This window comes from Lytechinus variegatus, chromosome 7, assembly GCF_018143015.1.
Source record: "Lytechinus variegatus isolate NC3 chromosome 7, Lvar_3.0, whole genome shotgun sequence".
Classification (NCBI taxonomy): Eukaryota; Metazoa; Echinodermata; class Echinoidea; order Temnopleuroida; family Toxopneustidae; genus Lytechinus; species Lytechinus variegatus.
Window position 1 is genome coordinate 36334345 of NC_054746.1, and position 24159 is coordinate 36358503.

Genomic DNA, 24159 nt, shown 5'->3' on the forward strand with positions numbered 1-24159 from the left:
ATGAGCAAGGGTTACGAACTCCGGTGACCTCAGTGGGTTCGATTCCCAAGTGGTGCGCTGGTGCCCTTTGGCATAAGGCATTTATCCTCATTGCAGGTCCCTTGGAGAGGACCTTAAGCCGTTGGTCCCCTGCAGTTGCTTGCTCACAGGAATTTGTGCTTAATTAGCAGTCAGGTAATAACCTCGATATAACATTATACATATCTATTTATTTTGTTTTTATTTATTTTATACTGCGGGGTAGGCCTGCTCAGTTCTTAAAAGATAATAACCCCACACCGTATAGGGTTAGCCAAAATGACCATAATTGTGTGGTTATATATTTAACCCAGTCGTGGTCAAAGTTTAACAACGCTTTAGTGGTCATTTTTGGTGACCCCGCACAGTGGGTTTAGACTAAAAGACCACCTAGCGTACGTGGTTACATATTTGACCCAAACGTGGTCAAATTGTAACCACTCCATGTGGTCGTTTCACATTCCGCACGTACATGGGGTTTGTGCATGCATATTGACCCCGCATATGCGGCGGGTACCCCGTTTGGGTCATTTTTTTATGACCCCGCATTTTTCATTATTATTTAAAGTGTTTGACCATGTTTCATATTGTTTGATCTACGATACTGTTATTAGAGGTTGATTGATCACATCAGCAGCGGCTTCGTTTATGTTTTGTCATATTCCGACCACGAACGCATGGTCATCAGATGGGCTGAATTTGATCCACGTACTAGCCTGCATATAGCAGGGGGTCGTTGATCGCCTAGCTCGCGTCTCGGATTGATACCGTGGCATAAAACTAACAACGGGTATTATAGTATGCACAAATCGATAAGGTAGATATAGATGGTTAACAATTAAAAGAAAATTTGGATATTGTAATCGCATATTTCAAAAAAATTATGACCAGATGTGAGATGATGAAAAATATAAATTAAAACAAAACCAGTCAAGTAACTACATTTTCTACATCGGCGCGCTCGAGTTTTTTTTTTTTAGTATACACGCCTACGCGTAGCCACGTTTACCGCCAATTTAATAGCTTGCTAGTAGTGTGCTTTATGGCTGCATGCTGCTGCTAGCTACATGTAGCTGTAGCTGCGGCCAGCTTGCTGCTATATGCGCACACGAGTTTGCTGGAATTTGCACGTTGGCAATGGCCATGGAAGCACGGTTGACCGAATGGGGCTGGGAAGAGTACATTTTAAAGTTCAAAGGTAATAATAAGATCTTAAACTTGAAGTTTATAATTTGATAAGTAGGCCTATTATACGCACCATATTATTTTTTAATATTTATATGAGATTGCATTGATATATGCGGATTCCGATTGATCGCATGGTCGAGTCTGCATGGCCCTGCCCCTGGCTGGATTTTAACTGCACTGTATATTAGCGCGTTATGGGCGCTAGCGCTAGTCAGTGTGAGTGTGACAGCTAGCATGTAAATGCCTCGTAGGCCTAACCAGACTTAGTTAGGTCAGGGATGACATAGATTTCTAGGGCCTTTATTATTATTATTTACAAAATATTTGGCGTTCAAAATACCAATTTTTAAGGCCGAATGCAGAAGAATTTATATGGCAGTGAGTCCAAACTTCGCGCGTGTCCATACTTCGCGGACGGTCATTATCTAAAAAACTAGCTAATATCCTTAAAATCTGACATCACCAACGTGAAAAGCGACCTAAAATTACCCTTAAGTGAAAGTTTCTTAGGATGACTTCAGTATTCATGAAAATATTGGCAAAAGATCGGCAAATTTGTCACCGCTAGCGCCCGTTTTGAAGAAATCAACAAGCATCACGATATCACCATTTTGCAAGCAGAAATCATCAAAAATGTGAGTTAAATTTGGTACGAACCGATTCTATAGCATTTTGCCATCAATCTGATATAAATATTTCACTTTTTGAGCTTCAGTTTTTGTTTATATCTCCACAAAAGCTTTGGTGCGCGAAGTTAGGTCACACTTTCCGAACGGTTTTCCAGCACAGCCCGCATTCGCCGATCGGAATAGAATTTTTAGATCGCGATAACGGCGAAACCCCTTGACCTACTTTACATTTTCGTCCATGATTTTATAGTGTACGATCTTGCCGTCAATGTGGTAACTATTTTTTGAATTGGTTTTGTATAAATTATGAATATTTTGTGAAAAAAAAATTGAGCCTAATGAATAATGTTAAAAAGTGCGCGAAGTTTGGACACCCCATCATAAATAGTAGGCCTGTACCTAGGCCCAATATATTTAATCTAGACTAGGCCTAGAGGTCTAGGCCTACAAATTTTCGATTTGTGTTTAAAATGTGATCCCATTGACATTTCAAAATAGGGTCTAAATTTGGTATCATAGTTGCACATTTTTTGGTGCTAAGCATTTTTTTTGTTTATAATGAGCCACGTCTTTATTATCGACTATAATTGAGATCGAATGAAAATTGTAAAGACTAAAGTTTAATGCGACCTCTAATGCCTTGAAACAAATTTAAGGTTTTAGGCCTATTTGATTAATTAGTCAGATTTTATGAGAAAATAAAAAATCAGATTACACTTAGACTAGATATAGACTAGATCTCGATCTATCATCTAGACCTAGCTATGCCTATGGATCGTACTTTGCAGATCTAAATTTAAATTTCAAAATACCATTCCCCGGAGCCCTATGGCTGCCATGGACCATGCCTGTGCTGTGCAGAATCACACACAGTTCATGCTTAGGGCGTGTGCACTCGTGCATTTTTGTGCTTTTCATGCCCCTGCGCCGCAGGCGAAGTCCGGAGGGGGCGTTGAGCGTTGCCCATGCCTGTGTGTCCCCCACTTTGTTCCGCGCAATAACTTGAAAAATATTTCATGGATTTTAAATTCTTTTGGCGTGTAGGTAGACGACACCAAAATACAGGCTAACTTCAAATTCGGAGGCCGCAGGTTAAAGGTCACAGCTCATTAAATATGCTAGTTGGTTTCTGTGCAATAACTTGCAAAAAATATTTTATGGATCAAATTGAATGTATTTCTGATCACGTTAACCGGGGGCATCTGTTTCCAAACATCTGTGTCCTTTGCAGAAGCGGATCTAGAGAAAAAAATCCGGGGACCATTTTTTAAAATCTTATCTTTATTTTAAACTTGTAATTTTATTTTATTCTATTTCTATGTATTTATTTCATTTATTATTATTATTATTTCTTTTTGGGGGGAGGGGGGGGTTGGGCGAACAAATGTCACAGGGATTTGTACAGAAACATCCAAGGCGTCTCTTCTGCCAGTCCATCATATTTGACTGAGATTTGCCAGTGAATATCAGTGACAAGCTGTTCATAATAAAAGTATTAGGCTAACAGTGCTTATTCCAAGGCCCCCAATTCTTTGTATCTGTGTTGTAAACTGGCTTTACATTCCAGGAAAATGCAACTTAATTTTACAAATTTTCATGGGGGTTAATTTGGCAACGACCTCTATACCACAAATAGTGGTGTTTTAGATGCAAGAAAGCGTCATTTTCACACACAGATTTTCAAAAATTTTCCCTACTGTGGGAGGGGGGACACCTCGCTCGCTCGCTTGGACTCGGTCGCTACGCTCCCTCGCATACCACCCCAACCCCCTCCCTTATAAAAAGCTGGATCCGCCCCTGTCCTTTGGACACATCAAATTTCTATTTTTTTGTAGGTCTACATGGAAGATATTGTATTTGACAATTTTCATAAATTATTTTAATTAAATCACTAAACAGTTAGACTAAATGTATTAAGTTGAAATTTGGTCCTATCTAGACTAGACTATAAATAACAAGATCTGCAAAAAAAGTCAGTTCATTTCTGAGATAGAAATTTCCTGCAGACACACTAGCCTACTACTTATGCTATTTTTTCTTAGATGTTTGTATGATTTGTATTGAAGACAAAGCATTGCAAGAATTGTGTTACCCGAGTAGTCTAGTCTAATCTAGGAGTAGGACTAGATCTCTTAGACGTACCAGACTAACGCCGTAACGGTTAGGTTTAACTTTTATCAACTTAAAGAGGTCAGAGCGCCTGCGCTGGCACAATCTCTACGAGAAAGACATGCATTTATCTTACTCTTATACGTAGGTGATCGATATATTTTTTTTCTTGTGTGTACTTAAACGATAACATAGCATTTGAAAGCTGAACAGATATAGAAGAAATGAACCCCAAAACAATATAAAAGTTGTGCTGAAAATCGATAAATTTTGATGTGGCGAGTGATTACAAAGGCAAAGCACACAGGTATCCTAGGTAGACTATAGACTAAATGAGGTTTCATTCCTCCCTGAACACGTGGAATTTTTGCATTATTTTAACATTTTGTGCTCCAGGCAAGGAGGTCCTAATCATCAAATTCGTAAAAGTTGAAATATAATTCAAATAAAACACATAAGAAATAGTGAGTGGGTGACATCATCGACTCTCTTATTTAGATGTAACTGGCTCGTTCATATAACTATTTTGTTAAAAACTTGGAAATGTCATGAATTTCTATTTAACATCCGATTTTGATGAAATTTTAAGAATTGTGCTTGTTAGCAAGTCCAAGAATTCGTGTGCGTGTGTAGGAATGGGACATTTCAGAGGCTTTAGTGACCTGAAAAATAGTGCTAAATGATTTTCATTAGATTGAATACCCTCATTATGGTAGACATCTAGAAGAATAATCATGGAAAAAATGATGACATTTGACCTTGACCTTTTAGAGAGAAATATGGGCTGTTACGGGACGCAGAAAAAAGACAACTTTTGAAACATTTTTTTCAAGTTGAGAATTCTCTGAAAGTATTTCATTTGACAACTTGTAACTTAGTGTGATAGAAGTCACAATACTCTAGTATATCTAAGGCAAGTTTCATGTCATAAGCCAAATCCCTCTAATTACAGACTCTAATTAAACAAATTAATGACATGTTACGTATGGGACAGTTATTTTTGTCCCAATAGAGAACGTACACAATTTTCCCCAAAATTAAACAAATTGAAATAATTTAAAATATGGAAATAACAAAAGAGTTTCTGTCTTTTAAAATTTTCTATTGAGACATATTTGATATGACTGAAGAGGAAATTAGCCATTTCAATATTTTTTTTCTTGTTTTTCATGGTTTCATGAATTTCTTATGTATTTTTATTTTTTTTCATTTTTTTCATATCTTTCAATTTTCACAATTTTTTTGCTTCAGTTGTTTTCATTAATCAGTATTCATAATAAATCTTTAACAAGTGGAATGCCTCTGGCCGTCTCACCTGCATCACGCAGTTCAATATAGCAGCAGTGCTGACTTTGAATACTACTCTAACTCGCACAAGATGTTCAGTGATACATGGTTACTCTTATGTCCACTTTTTATGAACTAGACCAATAAACTTACAGAGATATGATGGTTATTCACCAAAAAACCCCAACATGGCCAAAGTTCATTGACCTTACATGACCTTTGACCATGATCATGTGACGTGAAACTCAAACAGGATATTCAGTGATACTTGATTACTCTTATGTACAAGTTTCATGAATCAGATCCATAAACTTTCAAAGTTATGATGGTAAATCAACAGATACACCCAATTCGGCCAAAGTTCATTGACCTTTGACCTTGGTCATGTGACCTGAAATGTGCACAGGATGTTCAGTGATACTTGATTACTCTAATGTCCAAGTTTAATGAACTAGCCCAATAAACTTCCAAAGTTATGATGGTAATTCAACAGATACCCCCGATTCAGCCAAAGTTCATTGACCCTAATGACCTTTGACCTTAATCATGAGACCTGAAACTTGCACAAAATTTTCAGTGATGCTTGATTACTATTATGTCCAAGTTTCATGAATCAGATCCATAAATTTTCAAAGTTATGATGGGAATTCAACAGATATCTCCAATTCGGCCAAAGTTTATTGACCCTAAATGACCTTTGACCTTGGTCATGTGACGTGAAACTCATGCAGGATGTTCAGTGATACTTGATTAACCTTATGTCCAAGTTTCATGAACTAGGTCCATATATTTTCTAAGTTATGATGACATTTCAAAAACTTAACCACAGGTTAAGATTTCGATGTTGATTCCTCCAACATGGTCTAAGTTCATTGACCCTAAATGACCTTTGACCTTGGTCATGTGACATGAAACTCTAATAGGATGTTCAGTAATACTTGATTAACCTTATGGCCAAGTTTCATGAACTAGGTCCATATACTTTCTAAGTTATGATGTCATTTCAAAAACTTAACCTCAGGTTAAGATTTGATGTTGACGCCGCCGCCGCCGCCGTCGCCGCCGCCGTCGGAAAAGCGGCGCCTATAGTCTCACTTTGCTTCGGAGGTGAGACAAAAACTAAAGAAAAGGTAAATTATCACTTTTTAGAGCATTCTTGAAATTTGTTTTTCTCCATTCACTTTGTACACAAATCTCCCCATCAATCATGTGTATCTATACGTAACATGTTGTCCCATACGTAACAATTTTTTATTCACTTTTAATCAAAAAGTAAACTCTGTTTTTGAAACTTTTTGGGGTATAACATTTTCATACTTTATAGATTAGAACTTCCCAGAGACGCAACAATACAAGTATTGTATTATGAGAAATAACTTAAAACATCCTCAAAATGCTACGTATGGGACATTCCATCCTTGGACTAGACCTAATTTGCATAATTAATTAGATGACACCACTTTTTTTCCCCGAAAGTAATAAGATGTTAGGGGGTCACCTATGACTAAATCTCACAAGTTTTCTTTGTATTTTCAATGAGTTTTTATAATTGTCCCATACGTAACGCCCATTTTACCAATTATGCAAATTAGGTGCCCGAAATTAGCATAAATATGCATATTATAAATTTTTTTCTTAATGAAATTTTAAAATTCAACATTTGGGCTTTCTTACCCCACCAATGATAACTTCTTAAATTAAAGATACAATTTTGCCTTCTAGGGTGACATTTTCTTGGACTTGCCCTTGTCTGATTTTTCTCTATTGATTCAAATCAACATTTTTCTGAGGTGGACTTGACCTTTAATGGATTTTGGGGGTCGATTTGCCAATTTGCCTCAGAATTAAATAGTGGATTTGTCATTGAAAGCGTTGCCAATTCGTACCAAGAAAGAAAATAAGAATTCCCTACAGAACACTGCAAAAATGATGATTGGTTGAGAAATAAGGAAGTTATCACATTTTGAATTTCACTTTTTTTTTAAACACTTCTTGACCAGGGCTTATAAATATTCAAATAAGCAAGTTGATGGTGTCATACCCTAATATTTTCTATATATTTGATAGACACAAATTTCTAAAAAAAGAAGAGTTTTAGCTGATACTGGTAGTCACACCTCATATCAAAATATATAAATATCATTTATTATGGGTGATTTTAAGGCAAGTTTTATATTTTCATGCTGAAATATTAAATTATTGACATTTCTGTATATGAAATAGTGTACTTAAAAATGTAAGTGTGTGACATCATCAACTTGCCATTTTGAATATTCATAAGGACTGGTCAAGAAGTGTTTTATAAAATTTCATAACTTTCTTATTTCTTATCCGATTTTTGTCATTTTGAACTGTTCTGTAGGGAATTTTTTTCTCATTCTTTGTTATTTAATCAAATTCTGTTCCATATTTCATCTTTTAAGGCACTTATGATTGTACTGGATCACCAGTGCTGCCATACACATATCTATCCGATGTCCCCCGCGGAAGCTCAGCCAAAATTTGTGTGAACGTGTAACGCGGTGCTGAACAAAAGACTGATTTCTATGTCAAATTCACTTTGGAAAAAATACTTTCGTGCAAAACTGATTTGAATTTGGATAGTCTTTACCTTTTTTATGTGATATGTTCATCCATCAAAGCATTTAGTAAAATAAAAAGAGCAACATAATCCCCAAACACAGCACTTTTGCCGATGCTTGCACGATTCTGTGCTCTACCGGGCCGAGTTCAGGTCCAGTCTGTAGACTAGAGAATTTTTTTCCGAACTATTCCAGTCCAGTTCTGATCCAGAATTCTTTCCGGGTATGAAACTGAACCCAGCCTTGAAATTACAAATGATTCTTCAAAGAATGGAAACTACTTTTTTCACGATACTGTTTCCAAAACAGTAGCTTATACATACGTATATAAGTACAATGTATGTGTTGACTAAAAATGAGAAATGCTTAAACATGTAATTGCAATAAAAAAAAAATTCATCACATTTATATAGGGCAAGCTGGGCCACTTAACAAATGCAAACAAAAGAAAGAATACTCCATCTTTAAAATCAACTAACACCACACATCATTTTACACCTTGCACTTTTCAGAGAATGGTATGATGATGATGCATTCCACCTTTTGGAAGAGGATGAAGGGATATTTTCTAAATTGTTTCCTGTCATGGGAGACAGACTGAAATTCAAGCATCGATATAGAGCCTACATGAAAGAATTGCAAGCCTCTCAGGTATCTTTCAGCTTTATTTTTACCTACATATCTACTGGCCAAGAACCTAAGAACTCATTGTACATCAATTAATACTGAGCATATGTGTTATGAATGAAATGAAGACCACATAATGTTTAACAAAGCTAGACCTTAAGGACAGCTTGCTGCAAATATTATAGTCATAACATGGGTTGTTGTGCTTTGTGTGCGATCAGTATGTACATGGAGGATGCAGTCAGCTGTTTCAGCATTTCAGATTACTGCACTCATTGATAGAAGGGGCTTTATTCAAGTGTGGTTCAGTGCCATGCAGTCAGGGTGGATGTTACCAAACTTTTTTTTGTATACTTGGAGCTTTAAAAGACATTTGGTAGCAAAACATAGTGATCTTTTTGATGGGAATGGCCTACATGTAGTTGATGATTTACAAGCAGAGGAAATTCAAGAACCAGCTTCAGATGAAGAACCAGAGCAGGGATTAGATGTAAATATTCCAGAACTAAATGAAGAAGATGGAATACTTAACCTTGATGACATCAAAGTGAAATGTGCACAGTTCATTTCGAACTTAAGATCATCAAGTAACACCACAAGTACTGTCAATCAAGTGACAAAATACACAACAGAACTTTTCACAGATGTGTTTGAATACATGACTTCCAAGACTGTCAGTGCAGCTTTAAGTTTAGGAGTAGATCCACAGAATGATCCTAGGTTAAAATCACTTCTCAGTGATATGAAGGAACTGGAAACTCCATTTAAAGATGTGGACACTGAACATAAATTCAAGAAGTTTCTACGAAAATTTGGAAAATTCGTCGAACCAGTTTCTGTTCCATTAGGAGTTCAGTATATCCAGGGGACAAATGCAGCCGCAGGACAAGTTGAGCAGAGGCCTGTTCAGAAAACATTTCAATACATTCCCATAGGATCTGTGTTAAAAATTGTGCTTGAAAGTCCTGGTGTGCTGAATACGATTTTTGAACACCACAACCAACAAGAAGGGAATGGGTTGCTGTTAGATTTCCAAGATGGTGATTATTGTAAACATCATGATTTTTTTATTAGAAAACATAGGATAAGAATACTCCTCTACATTGATGATGTTGAAGTCACCAACCCACTAGGAGGGAAGGCAGGAACCCACAAGCTAGGTTGTATTTATTACACCATCAAAAGCTTGCCAGCCAAATTTCTATCCAGCCTGAAGCAGTGTCATCTACTCGCTCTGTATAAATCAGCAGATGCTAAACACTATGGGCTCAACCCCATCATTCGTAGAATTGTGGATGACTTGAAAGTCTTGGAAGATGATGGCATTCATGTCAATACTGATGTCTATACTGGCAAATTGCAAGTAGCACTAGCCTAAGTAGTTGGGGACAATCACGGTGTTCATGGAATACTTGGCTTTACAGAGTCCTTCTCAGCCAATTATTGTTGCAGGAAATGCAAGATGCATGAGACCATGATGAGAACTCAGTGTCTACCAAATCCAGTTCTTGACAGAAACCAGCAAAATTACGAAGATGATATAGCATTGAATAGTCTCCCAGAAACGGGCATCAAAGGACCTTCCATCTTGAATGAACTGGATGCATTTCATGCAACTAACAATTATGCACCTGACATAATGCATGATCTATTGGAGGGAGTTTGTTCTTGGGAATTGAAGCTTGTCATAAGAAAACTCATAATGTCAGGCAAATTTACACTTGCAGTTTTGAATGACAGACTAACAAGTTTTGACTACGGTTTTCAAGATTCTTCAAACAAACCATGCTGCATAAGTGAGAATGACATTCACAACCCTTTCTCAGCATCTGGCCAGAATGCTTCACAAATGTTGTGCTTGATGCACCATTTTCTTCTAATGATGGGAGACCTTGTGGAAGAAAGCAACGACTATTGGGAAATACTTATCCTATTGAGGAAGTGTATGGACATAGTTTTCTCGCCAGCTGTCACCAAGGAGGACTCATCTACCTAAAACATTAGATCCGGGATCACCATGAGGTCTACATCGATTTACTCGGGGAGCACTTACGACCAAAGCATCATCTCATGCTTCATTATCCCCAAGCAATCTTGAAGTTGGGTCCTCTCCGTCAGTACTGGGCAATGAGATTTGAGGCTAAACATAATTTCTTTAAGCAGATTTCACACAAAATTTGCAATTTCAAGAACATCGCAAAATCATTGGCAATGAGGCACCAAATACAGCAAAGTCACAACTTCCTCAACAAATCAGCATCTGTTCATTCAGATCGGGAAGCTGGCCCTGGAGCGTCTGTGCTACTGGCATCTACTGATAAAGCAGATAGCATTGCTCATGCTCTTAATGGATATTCATTGTATGATGACATTTTCGTTGCAAAGTGGGTGAAGATCCATGGCACATTGTACAGAAAAGGGATGATGATCATGACTGGAAAGTCAGAAGACCTGGATCCAGAGTTCGGAAAGATCATTCATGTTGTTCTGTTGGATGCTTCTCGCGTAAAATTGATCATTGATGGATGGATAACAGAATCTTTCTCCAGGCATTTGCATGCATTTGTGGTCAAACCAAGGATCCCAGAATCAATACTAAGTGTGGACATTGACAATCTTCTAGATTTTACCCCTCTGCATGCAACAAAGGCATACCTACAGACAGACATGTGGTACATCACTCCAAAATATATGATTGCATAAGGTAAGTTGTAAGTTTTGTGTACAGACAACTTTTAAAATGTTTAGTTCTCGTAACATATTTAGTGTGTTAGCATTTTTATGAAGAATGCAAGATACTTATATGTTCAATACAAAACTAGGGAAGTATTCAAACTGATGATTTAACATAAAGCCTCATTTCCCTCACTGAATGAGTGGTTCATAATTTTTTCCCCATTTATTGGATGACTTGTCTTCACAAACACAAGTCATGATTTAAGGCTAATTTTGTTATCCCAAATGTCACTTTAGTAAGAGCTAGGTACGCCTCACCCACACTAAAGGTCCTAATCGATCGGCTTACATGATCATCTAGAGAACATAAGTTTTTCGCAATTTATTTTAATTCCATTGTGTACAGAGAAGATAGGGTGAAATTGTTTAGATAAAGTCACACCAATAGGGAGCATCAACATCGTTCTCTGGGCAATTAGATACTAATTACTGAAAATTATTTTTATGGAGTTTCTTCCTGCATACCTCGTTTACAAGTCATCGACTATGGAGCCAAACTATGTTGTATTCCATAGGTCCTTTGTGGGGTTTTGTATCGAGAGGTTTCATGAATTTGAACAGAGATATCATTCCAAAGTCAAAACTATTTAATTAAAATGTTGCTCTTGTTCTTAGGTTTTTGTCTCACCTGCATAGCAGAGTGAGACTAAAGGTGCCACTTTTCCAACGACGGCGGCATCAACATCAAATCTTAACCTAAGGTTAAGTTTTTGAAATGACATAACTTAAAAAGAATATGGACCTAGTTCATGAAACTTTGCCATAAGGTTAATCAAGTATTACTGAACATCCTATTAGAGTTTCATGTCACATGATCAAGGTCAAAGGTCATTTAGGGTCAATGAACTTTGGCCGATTTGGGGGTATTTGTTGAATTACCATCATAACTTTGAAAGTATGTTGGTCTAGTTCATAAAACATGGAAATAAGAGTAACCAAGTATCACTGAACATCTTGTGCGAGTTGTAGTAGTTTTCAAAGTCAGCACTAAATATCAATCTTTTCACTGATTTTAAGTTTTCAAATGAGTATCCTTACCATTGAAAGCATTTGTCTTAAAGCTATTTATTTTACATGTGAAAAATTGCACCTTAACAGAACAGGTAACCTATTTATCCAAATTATATCATGTACTAGATTTCTTCTATGCAATGTGTCCCCATAAAATGAAGTTCCCTTTAACAATCGGTGGCCACTATACGTCTAGTATGTATAATATCTAGTATGATCTAGTATGATGCTGGAAATGATATCTTCATTTAATTTCCACAAGATTTTTTGTCATAAAATGCTAAGCAGTAATTAGATATATGCATAGTAATTAGGTCTGTAACGAAAGGACGTCATAGAAAATGTTGATGTCCTTCCATTACCAACCTCATTAATAATACTATTCATGGTTTGCAGCATTTGTTTAAAGTTGAACATTTGTCCAAATTTTCTTGTAGGTGGGGTCTTAAGAGTGCAATACATAGACCGGGAAGTGAACACACAGAATCCCATATTACTGTCAAGAGCAACAATATGCCAATCATGCCACAATGGGCCACATCAAACATGTTAATATTTTAAAGATCATTTGATATTACTACATTGATTTTATGTCATATATTTGTACAAAACAAAATAATTAAGAGAGCCTGGGAGCACAGCTCCAAGAACAGTCATTCTGTACAGATCCCTGATACAAATGATTCAAAGGTTATCTGATATAAACTGTTCATGGATGAATTTGTAGTAGCCCTTCATTCTCTTTCCTTCGCATGTACCTCTATTTATGTTGCATATTTTTAATACAGTTTTAAAATAATTATTTGACAATATTCAAAACATTGTCTCTTTCACAAAAGTATTCATACCATACTCAATCTACATACATGTACTTTGTATGTATTCTTTTTCTTTTTTTTCCCATTAATAGACGGTTAATGTTTCTGACTCTGGCAAATCTCAAGTTCAGAAGTTAGGGGCAAGTATGTGCTCAAATGTCAGTCCGAGGGAGTCAAGGAGACACAAATATGATATGGTATGTTTTCACCTTTGGTACGTAGTAATCCCACCATGAACCCTTGAAGTAAATTAATTGTTATGAAAATAATTATGATGATAATGTAATGTGACCAAAGGCATCCTGGTTTATTGTCGGTATTCGGTAAGCAAATAATCACTTTATTCCTTTCACTATTTAGGTCATATGACTGAAGTCAAAGGTTATTCATTGAATATAGTATTTTATCGTATATGAATGGTGTTTTGGGGAATGATTATTCATTGGGTGTTTTCAAAGTCAGCACTGCTGCTATATTGAATCGCGAAATGCAGGAGAGACTGCCAGAGGCAGTCTCGCCTTGTTGATTGTTTTGATTGTTCCAATTGTTGATTGTTTTGATCGTTTCTCTGTGCACATCAAACACACTGCGCAAATGTTATTGTTGAGTGAGTAGTGTTATCTTGTCGTACCCACAAGCAGTTTGGCAAAAATTGGTGCATCTATATTATGCAATGGCTAAGAGAAGGAAAGAGCAGTCTCAAATTTAGGTGCGCGCATTGATTTTGGCTGCTATTACAGAATATAGCTAATTTAGATAAATATGCATAACCTAAGATCAACTTCTTAAGTTAATCTTATCTTCAACTTACAGAATACCAAAGTTGTTCTTGGGATCAAATCTAGGATGAACTCACTTTACAGATATACCACCAAGAATTGGTAGATGTAGACTTAGGGTACATAGTATGGTATACATATTTGTAAGAAGGAGGGGCTGAAAAATAGAGGGGGAAAAAACACTGTTAGAAGGTTACAACATAACATATCGTTTAATCAACCCATGTTTTTTTTCTAATATAAAATCTTATCACTATTTTGTAAATATTATTTTTAATGTGAACAGATCTGCATGACTGCCTAAGGTATATATGTACTTGCCTATCCAACTCCCTGCCCCCCTCATCCCCATTTTCTCCTTTTCCTCTCCCCCTCCCCTTTCCCTTCTTTTCCCCCATTGCCTAGTTGGCCTTCCCTCACCGTCTATTTTACCCTCTCCTCACCCATCCTATGTATGTGTGTGTAAATGTTTGTATCTTTATTCTCTTTCAGGGGTTTTCAGCTAACAAGCTTTGACCACTGCATTTCCAAAATTTTTCATTACATTATTTATGAATTATTTTAATTGTAATGTTTACTTTTTCATGATATTTATAGAAGTCTTTTATATTAGATACAGTAAACCTCGAATGTGTCGAAGTCGGTAAAGTAAAAAATCTCGTTACTCAACGCAAAATAAAGAGTCCCAATTTTTACATATGTATTTACATGTTAAAAAAATTAGATATGCCGAAGTAAGGATTGAGTTTCGGCTGTGTTGATGCATTTTTCTCAGTCCCGAGGACTTCGACATATGCGAGGTTTCTTTTTACTCATTTGTTTTGTTAAAGAACTTCCAGCAATTGTAAATTCTTCGCATTCATGTTTGGAAATGAAATGAAAATATATATTAGGATATTACATTAGGACTAGGCAATCGCATAGAAGGTATAACATAATAATTGCAGATTGGATGTAAAGATGGAATCTATGACATTGATTTTTTTCAAGGGGTAGTACAGCTTGAGATACACTTATCAATATTTCAGCTATTTATTAACAGTTCTGACAAAATAAATTTTGTTCTGTCATTAAAATTGAATTTTCCTTAAAATTTGCAACTCAGTTTTTCGTTGCCTCGCTAAAGGTTTGAGTTGTCCAGACCCTTCTCTACCAAAGCTGGACTACCCCTTTAACATTGTTTTGGTTAATACATAAATCAAATGTTAATAAAATGTTTATAATGGAATTTTTACAAATATTCACAATATATGTTGGAAGGTTTTTATAATGTACTGTGAGAATCTCTGGTTAGGGCCTAACCACTCTCAGCTCCTGTTTTTTGTATGCAGTCATTTCATTTGACTTGATTTAAATATAGTTTATGAAATTGCTGAAAATGTATTTAAATTAATTGATTTATGCAATGAATCTTTGTTCTATTTTATAATGGGAATATTGGATCAACATAATTTGTTTCTATACTTGTACATGTAATTTGAATTGTGAAGGATATGGTGGGGGATGCACGATTGGGTAAAACAGATATTAATTCCTGCCTTAATCATTACAATTTTTTCATTGTCATCCCAACTTCAAACATATGCCCCATAATGCAAGCTTAAGAAATTATTTGTTAATTGTTTTGCCATGATTTAAAAGAATATATGCAAATTGTTGAATTTCACCTGATTTCGTGTGAATGTATGTCATTTGTTATCCACATTGTCATAAATAACCATATTTTCGTGGCTATAGTGGGGCTGTGGAATGGCCACGTTACGACCATGTTTCGTGGTTAGGAATAATAACCATGTCCGAATGGTTATCTAATAGCCACGCAACGTGATTAGGACAGAACCACGTTTGGGGTTAAATGATAACCACGTTACGTGGTCATTTTCGGTAACCACTCCAGGCGTGGTCAATTTGACCACGTGCGTGACGTGTGCATAGTTGACGACGCGTGCGTGGTCATGCGTGGTCACATTTTTGACCACGCAAAGGGGTTGGGACAGAACTACGTTTGGGGTTAAATGATATAACCACGTTACTTGGTCATTTTTCGGTAACCACTCGAGGCATGGTCAATTTAACCACGTGCGTGACGTGTGCATAGTTGACGACGCATGCGTGGTCATGCGTGGTCACAAAAAAGTGACCACGCAACGAGGTTAGGACAGAACTACGTTTGGGGTTAAATGATAACCACGTTACGTGGTCATTTTCGGTAACCACTCGAGGCGTGGTCAATTTGACCACGTGCGTGACGTGTGCATAGTTGACGCGTGCGTGGTCACAAAAATGTGACCACACAACGTTGGTTACGATTATACCACATTTGGGGTTGAAGTTATAACCACGCTTCGTGGTCATTTTGGGCAACCACTTGCTGCGTGGTCAATTCAACCACGTGCGTGACGTGTGCATAGTTGACGACGAGTGCGTGGTCAAAAACGACCACGTTTTGGTCGTTTTTTAACCACGCATTTTTAAAAGTGTAGGACCCCATCGGAAATAAGCCTTTTGGCTGTCATGGGCTATCCTGTCAAGGTATTCTTCCATATCATTATAATCACCTGTAATATTCTTGACAAATATTTAAAAAATCAATCAATGTACACTGTTTTTCAACATGGTCCTGTAGACATAAACAACTTCAACAACAAATAGAAAAATATCTCCCAAACTCTTGAGTTACAAAGGTATTATTAACAATAAACAACTGAGAAATGAATGGACATGTGCACCAGGGAGGCAAACATCAATTTCTAAAATATAACCTGCATAAAAATAGGTAGCATGGATAGTGGAGAGGATACTAAGAAACATGGATATTCTCATAATTTTTATTAATAATTGTCTACAGAACTTTCATTTTGTAGTTCAGAAAGTAAATTATTCCCTTCACTCCCTCCTGCATATATCATAGACCATTATTAAAGAATAATTGGGTTTGTAGATAGGATGATGATCTTCAAATGCATGCTATTTTGGTATATTGAGAAGGGTCATGAAACTGTTCATCTCAAATTTTCTCTTGATGTCCAATTCAATGATTCATCACAAGACCATCTCCTAATCACCTCTATCATATCAAATATATATCAAATTATTAACTCACCAGCAACAAGTACTTTCAATGATAATCTATTCTTCATTAAGTCCTTTGCATTGGTGACGAATGGATCACTTGGATTGTTCTGTGAATTTATCTGTAGTCCAAAAGCACATTTAGCAATTCCATCCATCGTGAATGCTTCAAATAAACTACATGTTACACAATCATAAGAGGAAAGGGGAAAGAAGAAAATAGTTTATTGCAGTTTCTAATTGGAGTATACAAAAAGTCATCAAATCAAAGTAAATTGTCCCTATATCATCGTGGATCAACAACTTGTAGATGCAAAAAAAATTATTTTTTACAAATCATGAAATCTAAGCTGAAAATATATCACCAACAGAACAGATAAGCCAAAACAGTACATTGGATTATTATCGCTTGGAAAAATATCTGACACCTGACTGGAATGCCAAGCTTATTCTCAGTCAGCCATTGCATGATTTTGATAGAACCTTTACTGTCTCAGCTTCAAAATACTGGAATGATTTGCCACTTGCAATTAAATAGTCTCCATCACGAGCAATTTTCAGAAAAGCATTACAAACCCATCTTTTTTGTACTTTGTAGTGTTAAGATCATATAATTCCATTCAATTTATTCATTGTACATGCCTTGGGCCTAAAAAAGAAATAGTAATGATACTACTACTAATAATAACAATAATTTTCTTCCAGAATCACTTGGCACACATTATTAATTTAAACACAAAAACATTTGGATAATTTTACTCTAGTAGTCTGGTGGTGGAGCATCATGGTCTAGTGGTTACTACTCTCATCTTTCAATCAGAGGGGCATGTTTTCCTTCAGCAAGAAATTTACGTACATAGTGCTGCACTCAACCCAAGTGAGGTGAATGGACTACCAGGTAGGATTTATTTATTGAATGCATTAGCGCCTGTATGGCTGCTCAGCTGCAGCCGGGGTAATAATATAATACCAAGTATCAAACGCAGTAGAGTATATGCAATTATAGTAGCTGCGCTACATAAATGGACCATATTATCATTATATTATTCAAACCAATTATGTCTTCATTGACATTTATGTTTAGCAAGCATTCTCTCTCGGGTTTGAGCTATTTCAAGTTGTTGCTATTAAAAGAGGTAGCTTACTTGAAGACTTTCACCTTGCCGTCTTTCTTCTGAATTGCTCCAAAGTTTTCCACCAAACTATCAATGGATTCATTAAGTAGTCCTGATAGCTGAAATAAAAAATATTCAAAATAACATGCAAACTCAAGGAAGTTTCAGTGTATACCATGTATATAAACTACATGTACTACACTATTAAACATACAAATGAGATTTCCTATTTCAGCACCATACCTCCTGGAAAAAAAAAATTACCACTAGATACAATGTCTGCACAAGAAAAAGTAAACTTGCTTAATTCTATACATTCAAAAGTAAAATATAAAGGAAAAGTAACCTATCAATGTAACAGTCATTAACTAATAAAATATTTACATCATCATCAAATTCATAGTCATGTCATTTTGACACAGCTATTTTTTTATATAAAACATGATCACCAATATGAGAGGATGCACGATGAACATTATGAAACCAATTCAAATTTCTACAGCAGCCAAAATAAAGATTTGTGATGACAGATAGTTTCCATGGTAATGCATAGATACCTGTTTCATTTTGACAGCACTGAAGGTTGGTGTCATGACATTCCTAACATCTTTCCAATGCTGGTCCCTTAGAGCTGATACTGCCTTGTCAAATGGTCGAGATTTCAACACAAATTGCTGTTTGAATAAAAAAAATAATTAGATGAAGATGGAATTATTACTGTGACCCTTATTACTTTCCCTTTCTTTATTTGTTTTCTTTCTTGTTTTATTTTCTTAAGTTTTTGCTGGCCACACTATTCTGATCATAAACACAATATTATTTCATTTTAATCACTAAAAGTAAAACTAATGCTGCTACAACAGCATTTGACTGGATTTGCACAATTTATCAAGATGTTGAACAATATCGGGTCTGACATGCACTTGCAATATGTTGGATAACTTCAAAACAGGAAAATCCACCTGTCACTAGTTTAGTCACTTGTCAAGAACTGTTGCAGCAATTTTTTTTTCCTGTGAGTTGAACTACGCTGCGTAGAGGGGATCTGGTAGACCCCTATCCCCATACGTTAGAGTTAATAAAAGCTAGTGTAAGATAATTGAGCCATTTTATTTCAAGATTTTATTTTTAAAAAAATATATCCCTTTTCACCTTGTGGTTCATGAACTTGCTGAAGTTCTTTACTGTGATATCCTTTATCATGTCAAGGTCACTAATAAACAATACTGGTGTTCCAAACATGTACATGCTGAAAAACAAAGAAAGATGCAAAAATGAATTAGAAAATCTATAAGAGAACTTGATAATCTTTTAAAGCAAAGACCTTAACAGTTCTTCATATATTCAGAGCTCGACACTAGCGGCGGTCCGACGGTCCCAGACCGGTAAAAATCGCTGTTGGGTCAGTAGATTTTCAGAAATAGGAAGATTTACTGGTCCGACATGACCAGTAAAAAATATCATTGTCAGGCCAGTAATTTTTCCAAAAATAGCAAGATTTTAAGGGTCCGACATGACCAGTGATAAAAACCATTGTTGGACCAATAACTTTTCCAGAAATGGTCAAATTCACTGCAAACCATTTCCCCCCAATAAAATCTGTCATTCACACACAGAATACACACAGAATTAATAGCACATAATTGCTACTAGAGCAGATACAGTGTACATGTAGCCAGCCACACAACACACTTGGTAAATTCTTCACTGGCTGCGCGAACAAAGCTTGGCTAAACTCTGGCAGAAATCTCTCACAGAACTGTCAAAATTCACGGTTCATACTCATGAAAGGCTCTTATAATGTTCATATTTCCTAAAAATTGGAGTAACTCTGTCATTTGTAAGCAGTAAAAGGATAAATTTTCACTTCTGTTTGGTTCAAAAAGATTGGGTTTCGGGTGCATATCGTCTGAATACATATTACACCACATATGCATTTATGTGTGTGTTGATACACTTGGTTTCTGACTTTCTTTCGTAGTTATTTTAATCATGGACATGTTTTAATTGAGCCAAAAAGAAATTGATAAAATATTTATGATGATAGTTTTAGCTTTCTTCCTCTGTTTTCTTCCAATCTTTCTTTCCTTCTTTCTTTTCAATCTTTCTTCCCTCTCTTCTTTCATTATTTTGTTACTGTCTTTCTTTTCTATTTTCCATTTTTTTCTTTAATTCGTTCTTTCTATCCTTTAAAAAACATTTTTCTCTTTTTTTTTCTTTCTTTCTTTCTTTCTTTCTTTCTTCCTTCCTTCCTTTCTTTCTTTCTTCCTTTCTTCATTCCTTCCTTTCTTTCTTTCTTTTTGATATTTTTCTTTCTTTAATTCTTGAGTCCATCCATCCTATATTCATCTCTTCTTCCTTTCTTTCCTTCCTTTTACCCTTTTCTTTCCTTTATTCTTTGTTACTTTCTTTGTTTCTTTCTTCCTTCCACCCATTTTTTAATTACCTTTTTTTATTTCTTCTTTTTCTTTGTCTCTCAGTCTTTCTTTTTTTCTTTCTTTCATCTATTCTTTTACCTTTTCTTTTTCTTTTATATTGCTTGCTTCTTTCCTTCCTTTGTTTCTTTCCTTCTATCTATCATTTTACTTTTCCTTTATTTCTTCCTTAATTCCTTGCTTCGTTCTTCCAATCCTTCCTCTTTCTTTCTTTTGTCCTTCTTTCCATCTCTCCTTTAACCCTTTCTTTTTTTACTGCTTCTTCTTTCTTTCCTTTACTACTTTTTGGATTTGTTCTTTCTTTCTGTATTGCTTGCTTAATTTCTTTCCTTAATTTTTTTTCTTTTCTTTCTTTCTGTCTTATTTTTGTTCCTTCTTTATTCTTTCCTTTCCTTCTTTAGTTCTTTCTTTTTTTCCTTCCTTCACATCTATCCTTTCTTTACCTTTTCTTTTTTTACTTCCTTCCTTTTTTATTCTTTATTTCTTTTCCTCCCTTTCCTTTTCCTTGCTTCCTTCCTTTCTCTTATTCTTTCTTTTCCTTCCTTCCTTCCTTCCTTTCTTTCTTTCCTTCTTCATTTCTGTCTTGCTTTCTTTTTGTCCTTCATTTCATTGGGGGGGGGGGGTAACGAAAGGCTAGAAAAATGAACTTGCATCTTTTTTTAATGTTTTCTTTATTTTTTGGGACCAGTAGATTTTAGGTTCGGACCAGTAAAAATAAAAAAAACTGGGTATCTACTGGTCCGACATGAATAGGTTGGACCAGTAGAAAAAATGGGTTAGTGTGGAGCCCTGATATATTTTAGCTTAAATTTGAAATATAAAAATCTGAACTGATATTTTTCCATGTTTCAGGTTGATTATCAGTGCTAATCATGGGAAAAGTATAAATGATTTTCACATGGATGAATTTAACAACTTAACATTTAATGTAAAAATGACAATTTTACAAAAAATTGATCTTTTTTAATCCTACTCAGATATATATAACAAAATATCAAATAAGAACATTCAATCGGTTGTGTTATCTTATCTGATTAATACCATCTTGAGGTTAGAAAGCTGTAACATATAGCAAGAGTAAAATCCCATCCTCTATTTAAAACAATCATCCAAAGAAATCATCATCATAACAGAAATGTGCACTGAGGAACTGTGTCCCAGATCTCAGCTTTCCTCTCTATTTATAACTTAACAAGAGTGTCAATGTAGCGAGCACATGATACGCCCGCCTGTAACACGGAAAATGGAGTTATTGGTCAAGCAAGAAAAGCTGAACGTGGCGACTTGACCTTTGACCTTTTGACCTCAAAATCAATAAAATTCCTTGGATCTATGCTATCATACACACCAATTATATGAGCCTAGGTTAAGCTTAACTGAAGTTAGCACAATTACAATGAAAAGTAAATGGACGGACAGACGGACACCAAGCATATCATATGTCCCATTCACATAGGCATATTAAAAGAAATAAAAAGCATATGCTTACCCATAGACATTTCCATATTTCTTGATATTATTTATACTTGTCCAATGGAGGCCCTGTGACAGAATCAAAGGGATGGCTAAGTTAAGTTTTATAATGTACATGTATGAACATTATATTTTTTTTCATTTTAACACTCAACTGACCCTAACTGCCCTGAAGTTAATAGGTATTATGACTGTAGTCACAAAAAAATCAAATAATGCAGCACTAGACAACATATGTGAAGCAGTCAGTTTCTGGGACAAAATGCAAGAGATTGCTATTGAAAATAATATATTATTGGCAATATATCTGGTTTTATTTGAATGCAAAACATGAATGTATTAAGAACAGATATATGAATATCAAAGCCAGTGTGTTGTGCCCTGAAATTGAGCTTGTGTAAAACTTACAAATTCTGTATTCTGTATTTTGACACACTTCTGATGACTTCCAGGAGGCAAAAATTAAAGCTGTGATTGTTGGAATAGTACTTGTGATGTTTTGCACAATTGTGGACATACATACACTGTACTCTTCAAGTCAAGTTATAATATATGATATTTCAAGAAGTAGTGTAGGCCTACCATTTTATTTACGTGCTTGTTCCTGCAAGATTCAGCAATATGTAACACCCATTTCATCCATTTTTCATAAAAAGTAATTATTATTCATACACAAGTATGTTTCCCTTTTTAAGTGGCCAGTAAGTCTGCAGACAGGCAGAAATTTTTCATCTAAAATCTGCAAGGCAAATCCATGAGTACATGTTTAATTATAGTTGCGGTATCAAACATGACTTTGAAGAAAATGGATTTTGGGCAACTCCACTCACATTAAAGTTCCTTGTCTGAAGAAAGAGTCAAACCACATGCAAAACCTCGGCCACATTTTCTCTATATGGCGCCCATAATAATGGCAAGTTGAAAACAGCCGTTAGGCCCCTATAGCATATTTATTTTGTAATAGCTACATATAGGTGGTTTGAATAAAAATGAATAAAACAGCCATTTTCGACTTGCCTCACGGCTACCATAGAGCAAATGTTACTGAGTTATAAGGTATTATTAATATATAATGAAAAACTAGCCTTTAAAATTCACAACTAATGAAAACAAACACCCTTTTTTATCATCTCTCATGCATAAAGGCTACTTACTTGAAATAAGTCAAAAGAATTTCCAACAAATGGAAGAGGTATAGGTCCTTTGATCCCCTTTCGCTTGAAATATGATAAATGCCAAATCTGATGCCTTGAAAAGACAATGAAAAAGTAATCAATTCAAAATGCACAACATGAAAGAAGTTCAAAATTACATTGGAAAAACATTTTCTTACAATAAAAGAATTACTGGGAAAAAAGATAGACAAATACGGTAATCAATCTACATGCATAGGCTTATTACATGTATATAAAGTCTGTGATTTGAATTCCTCCAAAACAATGTAAAATTCTACTACAGTTACATGGGAACATACATTGATACAAGCTAAAAATATGCCATAATTACATGTTTCGTCAAAACCCTATATGCAAATGAGGCATTTAAAATCATAGAATGGCCAGGCAGAATATCTGTGATGCTCACAAATGCACTGTTTCAAATGCCAGATAAAGATTATACAAATAATAAAAGAAGTGTGCAATGAAACTATTCCCAGTTCATTGCAAATCTTGCTTCTTGATCAATAGTCAAATGGTGGCAGCAGTGGGATAGTATACATGTTTCTGTCACATCATAAGGGCTTAATGTCTTTGATAATAACTTTTATTATATTTCATGTAGTAAATGTATTAATATAATGCCAATAATAACACATCATAACAAAGTAAACTGAGTAATACAAAACCTATATAGTATATACACAAAAACCAGACAACCAATAACAATGTTTTGTTTTTTTAGATAAATGGGAAAAGCTTATTTTTTTTACTGATGATGTATTTAAACATTAAGTGCGATATTCAAATGTACTCTTAATAAATTTGATAGTTTTTATTTGATTTAATTTTGTTAATTCACAAGTATCTATTCATTTCATTTTTTTCTATATTCTTTAAAGTTTGTACATGTCTATCTCGAGATTGTTTAACAATCTCTTTAATGCAATAACCTGAATCAAATTTAAAATTGGGAAATGAAGTATTTGAGAAGAGAAATGTGAGCTAGCACAGAGAGTGAGCTTAGAAAGTTGCGTGCATTTTGACGATGATGATCCACAGCATTTCTGTGAAAAAAATTAATTCCTGTTAAAAACATTCATAGGCGCAGGCTCATTCAAAT

At 35.3% G+C, this 24159-nt stretch overlaps 1 protein-coding gene across 1 annotated transcript in view; it reads right to left on the minus strand.

Annotated features, from left to right (window-relative positions):
- The window catches only part of LOC121419156 (cytochrome P450 3A24-like), a 36983-nt gene that overhangs the window by 10186 nt on the left and 2638 nt on the right, over positions 1-24159 (minus strand). Inside the window, exons 2-7 of the mRNA XM_041613490.1 lie at positions 23034-23127; positions 21896-21948; positions 19124-19220; positions 18529-18645; positions 18002-18090; positions 16888-17033 (exon numbers count right to left, since the gene is read on the minus strand). Of these exons, the coding sequence (XP_041469424.1) occupies positions 16888-17033; positions 18002-18090; positions 18529-18645; positions 19124-19220; positions 21896-21948; positions 23034-23127 (596 nt within the window). The remainder of the gene's footprint in view (positions 1-16887; positions 17034-18001; positions 18091-18528; positions 18646-19123; positions 19221-21895; positions 21949-23033; positions 23128-24159) is intronic.